Source organism: Plasmodium gonderi, assembly GCF_002157705.1.
Source record: "Plasmodium gonderi DNA, contig: Chr08, whole genome shotgun sequence".
NCBI lineage: Eukaryota > Apicomplexa > Aconoidasida > Haemosporida > Plasmodiidae > Plasmodium > Plasmodium gonderi.
In genome coordinates this window covers 1,392,720-1,401,022 of record NW_021628933.1, presented here as the reverse complement: position 1 = coordinate 1,401,022, position 8,303 = coordinate 1,392,720, and the positions used below count along the sequence as shown (strand labels likewise).

General features: G+C 30.4%; 3 protein-coding genes across 3 annotated transcripts; 2 read left to right on the top strand and 1 right to left on the bottom strand.

Moving 5' to 3' along the window:
* Positions 1–1,704: 1,704 nt before the first annotated feature.
* On the bottom strand, positions 1,705–3,045 carry PGO_082810 (eukaryotic translation initiation factor 3 subunit 11; the record flags this gene model as incomplete). The annotated part of the gene is made up of 2 exons (XM_028687503.1): positions 1,705–2,333; positions 2,967–3,045. The coding sequence occupies 2 exons, from the start codon at positions 3,043–3,045 to the stop codon at positions 1,705–1,707; spliced, it is 708 nt and encodes a 235-aa protein (XP_028543304.1).
* Positions 3,046–5,404: 2,359 nt separating this feature from the next.
* PGO_082800 (trafficking protein particle complex subunit 4) lies at positions 5,405–6,299 on the top strand (the record flags this gene model as incomplete). The annotated part of the gene is made up of 2 exons (XM_028687502.1): positions 5,405–5,455; positions 5,907–6,299. 2 exons carry the CDS (start codon positions 5,405–5,407, stop codon positions 6,297–6,299), a joined length of 444 nt encoding a protein of 147 aa, XP_028543303.1.
* A 401-nt stretch (positions 6,300–6,700) lies between these two features.
* On the top strand, positions 6,701–7,027 carry PGO_082790 (hypothetical protein, conserved; the record flags this gene model as incomplete). The annotated part of the gene is made up of 1 exon (XM_028687501.1): positions 6,701–7,027. The coding sequence occupies one exon, from the start codon at positions 6,701–6,703 to the stop codon at positions 7,025–7,027; it is 327 nt and encodes a 108-aa protein (XP_028543302.1).
* Positions 7,028–8,303: the final 1,276 nt, after the last annotated feature.

Genomic DNA, 8,303 nt, shown 5'->3' with positions numbered 1-8,303 from the left:
ATACGTAGGTAAAGCATATACAAGAAATGAAAAATCATTATCTCAAACAATGGGTAAAAAAGAAAAAAAAAAAAAAAAAAGCAATGTTCTTTAAAATTTTTTTTTTTTTTGCAAATACCGACACCATGGAGAGAGTGTGACCAGAGGTTCGCACATAAAAAAAGTAGAGCATGAGGGGAGCACACATAGTGCGAGGCTACATAAGGTAGAAGCAAGCTAAGCAATCTATCATATATGTATATACATATATATGTACATAAATGGTAGATATATATATGTACACATATGGTAGATATATATGTACATATATAGTAGATATATATACATATATATATATGCTTGCGCGCCTGTGTGGGTACATACATACATACATACATTTATATACAATGTTGCGAATGATGCTTCAGCACCGTGTTGTTTCGATATTATTTATGAGCCACGTGATTTTTGCTATCCCAATAAAAATTTAGTTGTGGAGAAAGGCGAAATGACTACATAGGCATATCTCACCATAACATAGAACATTTAACACACAAAAAAAAAAGAGAAGAAAGAGATGGAGAAAATATAATGTGTATACTTCTTAATCCGACACCGCCTGCTTTACATATATGCATATCTCCTAAAAGCATGTTTTTTTTTTCTTTTTTTTTTTTACTTGCTTTCATTCCATCCCTTGTGTAAGCACGATGAGAAGAAAAAAAAATGTTCAAAAAAACTTATAGGAAACCGGGAACCTACAGGTAATTTGCAACAGCAAATGCTCGAACATGTATAAAATATTTTTTGAAATCACAGACGACGCATACACATATGTATATATATATGCATGTGTAGAATTATGGATTATTTGCGGATGCGGAAAGTGTTGCAGGGAAAAAAAAAAAAAAAAAGGTAAAAAATCGACTTACAATTTTGTTAAAAAATAAGAAAACAAAATTCAAACACACTCTTTTTCCATACACCTTTAGGAGCCACAAATCCAACATTATTTTTCTGCTCCTTATCTCACCTCCTCCCCTGAATGAGTTGTTCCTTTCTTTTTCACGCTTTGCCATAGTATTTGCTAATAAAGAATAAAGAGGCGCAAAGATCAAATTGGAGCCTCTTCATAGAGCTATTGTACAAATGGAATAGAAAATGCATGGAACATCTTTCTTTCATGTGATGAACGGAATATGAGCTGATAGAGAGAGTAGGTTGAAAAGACGAAGGAGAAGAATATCGCGTGTGGGTAACATGGGTCAGCATGGCTGTTCTCTTGAAATGACCACGCTTTTTCTTCCCACTTCGATTTATACATGTGTGTGTCTTTATTATTTTTCATTTTATTTTGTTTTATTTTGCGATACCACTTTTCTTCCACCCCCTTTGCTGCAAGTGCACATCACAATTTCTTAAAAAAAAAAAAGGTGTTTATTAAAAATAAAAGCTTTACGTTTAAAAACTAAGGGTGTTGGATGTTAGAAATTGGAAGTTGATGAAATCTGTAGCGCAGCATGAAAAAAAGGAGAAAAAAAATAAAATAAAAAAAAAAAAAAAAATAAATAAATAACAAATTGAATGTAGACAAAAGGGCAAGTGGGAAAATTTGCACATATGGCTAGTCAAACATAAACGCACACACACATACTGGCATGCACAACTGCAAAAATTGCAACCGTTGAGAAGGTAATGAATCCCTCCTTTCTCTCCTCCCCTCCATTAATGGTTTAGCTTGTTGATATATGAAGATATATTGTCCTCATTGAAATATGTGTTAATCGTTTTCTTCTGCTGAATGATGTCAATATTTCCATTGTAACATACCTGTACCTCTTGATCCTTATGCATAATTTTCTTAATCGTCCAATTGTTTTCATTTAGAAAAGTTTCAAGTTCTGAAATGTTTTCAACATTTAAATAATTTTCCATATTTTTTAAAGATATAGTTTCAAAACTTAGGGTTATACAATTTAATATATATTTTCGAATGTTGTATATAAAAGTATTGTAATTTTTTAAAAACGAAAAATCATAATTATCATCATTTATCCCTTTATTATTATTAATACAATTCCATAATTTAATAAATTGACATTCTTTAATTAAATCGTGTAGGTACACAATATTTTTTATATTTTCATCATATAAATTCGGATTTATTAAACTCAGGTAAATGTTCATATCTATTTCGTTTATATTGTATAGCACGCACACCAGCATTTTTTTAATTACCATTTTATCAAAACAGTGAGGATATAAACAAAACAGTCTCAGCAATGTTAGCATCACTTCATTGTCAAAGTATTCATTGTTTACAAAGGCGATGTCCACATAGTCACTTAGAATTTCTGCAAATCGAAAAGAGGGATATAAGGGTGTGTACATGTTCGTGTGTGTATGTGTGTGTAGGGGGAAAGTACACATATATACATATAAATATATGAACATATATTTTTTGGCCTATTGACAAAGATGCTCATGTGATTATTTGCTATGAAGCCTCTTCTTGAATCACAGCTTTTCATTTTCATAAACTTTTATACACGTAAAGCTGACAATGTTTCATGACAACTTTTTTGTAATACATAACATGCTTCCCTTTTCTACATTGGATATTATTACTTCCACCATCTTCACTATTGTCACAACGGTGATTTGGAGTGATAGACGTGTTTATGAACTGTTCATATAAGAGTTCTCCTCTCCTATTTTTCCTTTAAATTTCAAAATCACATGAGATGAGAGAAAACCGGAGAAGGCGTTTCCAATGCAAAAGCTTTTTTTTTTTTTTTTTTTTACATTATTTATTCTACTCAATTTTACTATATTTTACTCAATTTTACTATATTTTACTCAATTTTACTATATTTTACTCAATTTTACTATATTTTACTCAATTTTACTATATTTTACTCAATTTTACTGTATTTTACTCCATTTAATTATATTTTATTATATATTACTCCATTTTTTTCACTTACTCAATTTGGAAGCGTTAAACATCATGTGCGGGTAAACCTTTATGGCCTGCACCTCTTCTATAATATTTCTAATGTCCATATTTAATTTTCACAAAAATAAAAAAATATAACTCTTATTTGTCAGATTAGGATAGCACAAATATTATATTTTTTATGACCCAACTTTGGGACAGAACTTTACGAAAAATTATGTGTGTTCTGAAAAATATATTATACACACATATATGTGAGTGGTGAATGTATGTTATTTCCTAATGCAATTTATGCTTTATGATACTCACAGTACTGTTTCCCCATAACAAGTAGTTTTTTGTTTCTACAAATTCATCACTAGTGTAGGGTTTTTCTCCTTCTATGACTAGATTAATGCATATGCAAAGGTATGTATATCCAAATGCATATATTTGCAAATATGTAACTATCCTCCTTGTTAATGTTCTCACGTTGCAGTTTATTGCATTATGAATTGGAATATTCGAATAGAAAAAAGAAAATGAGAGGGTAATGGCAAAAATATGTAAAAAAAAAGAAAAAAAAAGTGGGAAAAAAAGGATAGGAAAAAGAAAACAAACAGAACATAAAAAAAAAAAAAAAAAAAAGCCATAAAAAATATTTATGAATATGCACTGAATTTTAATCACATTACACAGTTAACCTGAAAATGAACGACCATAGCAGGCTTGTTAGGTTGGGTTGTTATAATATTTATACTCAAAAAAAAAAAAAAAAAAAAAAAAAATGTTACGCAAAAACACGTTCTGCACTATGGAAAGGGAAAAAAATGAACATGTTACATATAGTAAGAGCACCCAACATGCCGAACACATTAAGAGGTAAGGTGAATGCACGTGACATACGTGTATGTGCTATAGGTATATATATGTACATGTAACATACATATATACTATATATACATATAGATGTAATAACATGGTGGGAAATACTTTTTCCCTCGGGTGTAAAAAAAAAAAAAAAAGAAAAGAAAAGAAAAAGGAAAAGAAGGAGAAGAAATTGCCTACTTACCCCATCGTGAATTCCTCATAACTCATTTAGAAAAATGGGGAAAAACACTCAAGTGCAAAAATAAAATTAAGAAGCAAAACATAAAGTTCGCAATGCGTAATTCTTTTGTGGATATAAATAAAAGTCATGACGCAAGAATGCGTGACATTCTCAAGACTCAGCTAAAAAGGAAAAAGCTGATTTTAGCCGTAAATGCAAAGTGAACGGAGTAAAAAGGTACGCAGCATGATGAAAAAAAAAAAACAAAATCCTCAAATTATACTTCCGAATTGAAAGGGTAAATGCAAATGCGCATGTATATATATAACATGCGCGCGATGCATATATTTCTTACCCTCGGGGGCAATTGCTTTTAGGAAAAAAAGAAGAAGAGAGAGAAAAAAAGCTAATATTTTCAGGGCTGCTTCAGAACGTAAAATATTTTTTTAAATTCCCCCTTTTTTTTTTTTTCTTCTTTGCAATAACACATTTCTTGTAGTAGCAGCCTTCTGCAGCACGTGTAATGATTTTTTTTTTTTTTTTTTTTTTTTTCCCATATACGGAAAACACTGTGTTTTATATTTTATACCTACATTTGTGCTAAAACAAAATGAGGTTTTATGCAATTTCCTGAAAATTTTTTTTTTTTTTTTTTTTTTTTTTTTTGTGAAAAAGAAAAGTTCATACACCCCAAATCCATCATGCCACAATATATATCACTTCACTTTTGATTCTCTGTTTTTTATATGTAGCACTGATTTTATTTTATTCCGTTATATTTTATTCCGTTTTATTTTATTCTGTTTTATTTTACTCCTTTTTATTTCATTCTGTTTTATTTCATTCTATTTTATTTTACTCCGTTTTATCTCATTCGATTTCGGTATATTATCCCATTTCATTACACCCCGCTCCGTCATATTCCATTTCATTACACCCCGCTCCGTCATATTCCATTTCATTTTACCCCGCTTCAATTCTTCTACTTCATTTTATTTTACTCTGTTGTATTTTATTCCATTCTGTTTTATTTTATTTATTATTTTTTTTTTTTTTTTACCAAAAGTGACACTCGATTTGGTAGATAAATCGCCAATTAGAAAAAATATATATATATATATATATATTCAACTCCCAGAAGTGTTGAGTGATTTAATTGGTGCACATATCGCGTATATACTCATACAAAACCCCCTTGAAATTGCAAGTTCGTTTATGCAATTTCTCTTGTGAAGAAGAAAAAGGAAGACACAATATAGACACAAAGGTGATAATAGAAATCAAAATAATCAATCCAAGTACAAAGAGTGTAAGAAATCTAAGTGGCAAAAAAAAAAGAAAAAAAAAGGAAAAGGAAAAAAATAGGGAACGCAGGTTATTATGATTTTCAAAATAATAAAGTATCAAATTAACACAAGTTGAACTGTAACAGTAAAATGTATTCTCTTTATGTTAACAACCAACATGGTACGTTAGTTTATCAAAAGGTACGTCCACAGATAAAGCAGTTACATTTTTGTTGAACATGTGTATTACTAACACGTGCACATGTTTTTTTTTCCTAGAAGTTCTATCCCCATCCCAATATGTATAACATGAATTAAATAAAATATACATAGCCAAAATATGTCAACGAAAAATTCGAAATAATGGACTACTTGCTCTCCCACTGTGACAGAAAAAAACATTTTTTTGCATGTAGCTTCCCTTCCCTTTTCTCCTTTTAATTAGTGAAAAGGTGAAGCAAACGGTTGAGAGATTATTTTACTACGTCTATACCCATGTCAGGGTGTTGTCAAACAGAATTATGGTCATGTAGAAAAAGTGCATTTTCATGCGCAACGTTCCAGTGGGATAAAAATATATCTCCAGTATATCTCCAATTTTTCTCCCATTTTGCCCATCTCTCCCATTTCGTATTTATTTTTCCCCGTTCAGCACTTCAGCGACGAAATAAAACTAAACAGTAATGAAGAAATAAGACTTGCTTCCATGCTGCATGGCATTTCCACAATTTCTGAAAAGATTAATGTACATTCATCTCCATTAAATGAAACGAAGAAGAACATATTTAAATCGTTAGAAAAAAAGGGTATAGAAACGATTGAAGGAGATGGCTTTAAAATAAAATGCTACGACACATTGACAGGAATAAAAATATTTATCGTGCATAAAGATGACATAAATATAGAAGTGAACACATATTTAAAAAGGGTATATGAATTGTATAGCGATATCATCCTGAAAAATCCGTTTTATGACATTGATATGCCCATACGTTCTGCAGTATTTAACGAGCACATCGAAAAACTCTTTTCCACCATAAACTGAGGAAAGTTTATGGAGTATATTGTTGAGAACTTTGACAATAAAATTGACAAGAAGTCTCCGTTTTTCGTTAGTGACGAATGTGCGAATCTGCATGCACGCACATATATACATGCATACGACACATATACTTGTGAAAAAAAAAAAAAAAAATTCTTATTCCACAAATTGTACAAATTTTCGTGAAACATATTTTCTGCACATATTATCATTACCCCTAAAGAGAATTGATCAATTTGAATTCACAGCATTGTAGAAGGAAAAAAAAAAAAAAAAATAACGAGCCTATATAAATCAGCACCCATTTCGCAAGTTATAGATTTTTGTGTTTCTTTCTCGAAAACCTATACTCCTCCCCCTCCCCACACTCCCTAATTCCAACGTACCAAACAAAAGAGGTTAAAATGAGCTTGTTCCTTAATTTACTTATTTTGATTGATGCAGCAAGTGTTGCTTTTCTCTCAGTAACATTTATTATGATCAATTTAAATGAAGAAATTTTGTTAAACCAAACGCACCGAGAAAATGGGAAAAAAGCATTGATTGTAGCAATATTGTTTTATGCAGGTTTTTTAATTTTACTATTTACATACAAAGCCTACAAAAGCAAGCGTAAGTTGTATAACAACTTTTTCATGAAGAAGAGAAATGCTCCAAGGTATGTTCAGCTCTCCAGCACTTATTTTTCGTCAACAGATGAGTACGAGCAGTATGAACTAAGTAAAATATAGAGATTGGTTGGTATGTGCAAAGTGCACATGTCCATGTATGCATATGTGTGGATGCACGTGTTTTTTATGCACAGCAATACATAAACTCTTTGTCATTCCGGTGGTTTAACAAATTTATGTGCACACTTGTTTAAGAAAAAGAAAAGAGCAAGGGAAAATTAAAATTAAAATAGTTATCTTATCGTCAGATAGTTATTATATAATCACTAGACAATCACTAGATAATCATTAGATGTTCTTAATTTTCATATATATATATTTTTTTTTGATTTATATATACGCACACACATGCATCTCTACTCTTTTTTGTTATAATTTTAGCTTAAGTTTTTTTTTTTTTTCTCTCCCAGTTTTACAGCTATTTTCTTATTGTATGTTCATACTTTTTTTTTTTTTTTTTTTTATTCCTTTTATATATACTTAATAGGGTAAAACACAACCCATTATTTATTATTTATTTTTTCTTTTCGCTCAAAAGTTATAAAATGCATGAATTCTAAATTAACCCTTTTTATTGTAACGAAAACATTTTAAAGGAAAACCATTTTGACATGTTCTATTCTGGCCTGATTTTTCAATTACAAGCCTTAGTAAAGTGATTGTTAGCGCAGTGTGTACATTTGGCAACATTGTTATTTCAGGCAAGTAAATGTGCAAATTTGTATATATATATATATATATATATATATATATATATCCGATGCGCATACGCACATATCTGTGCATAACTTCCCCATTTGCGCCATTTCACTGTTTAAAATTTTAAAAAAAATGCGTGCGCTTTTTTGCACTACACACATAATGAGGAAATATAGCGAAAGTGTGTAGTAGAGCCCCTTCGGTTGAAGTGTTGAAGAGAATAAAAAGCATGTTTCGTTACCTCCACATGATATACATATATATACCGCGTGCATACATTTATACATAAGCAATATATACAATGTACTTTTCCCACAGATGGAAAAAGGAGTTTATGTAAACGCGGATTGTGAGAATATGAAATATGGAAAAGAAAAGAATTGTCATATGATACACACAAGTGTGCGTACACATGCATTCTTAAAAAGTACTTTTTTTTTTTCTCTTTTTTTTTTTTTTTTTTTTTTTTTTTTTTTCCTGTTCCATCTATCTGTTCCCACTAGCATTAAAATGTGTTGTTATGCATGGAACCATACTTCCAATGGGTGCGCTTTAACCCCCTATAATTTTTTACATGTCTGATAGCACGTTTAAACAGTTACTCACGTATATACAACATTCCATAACATGGAATTCG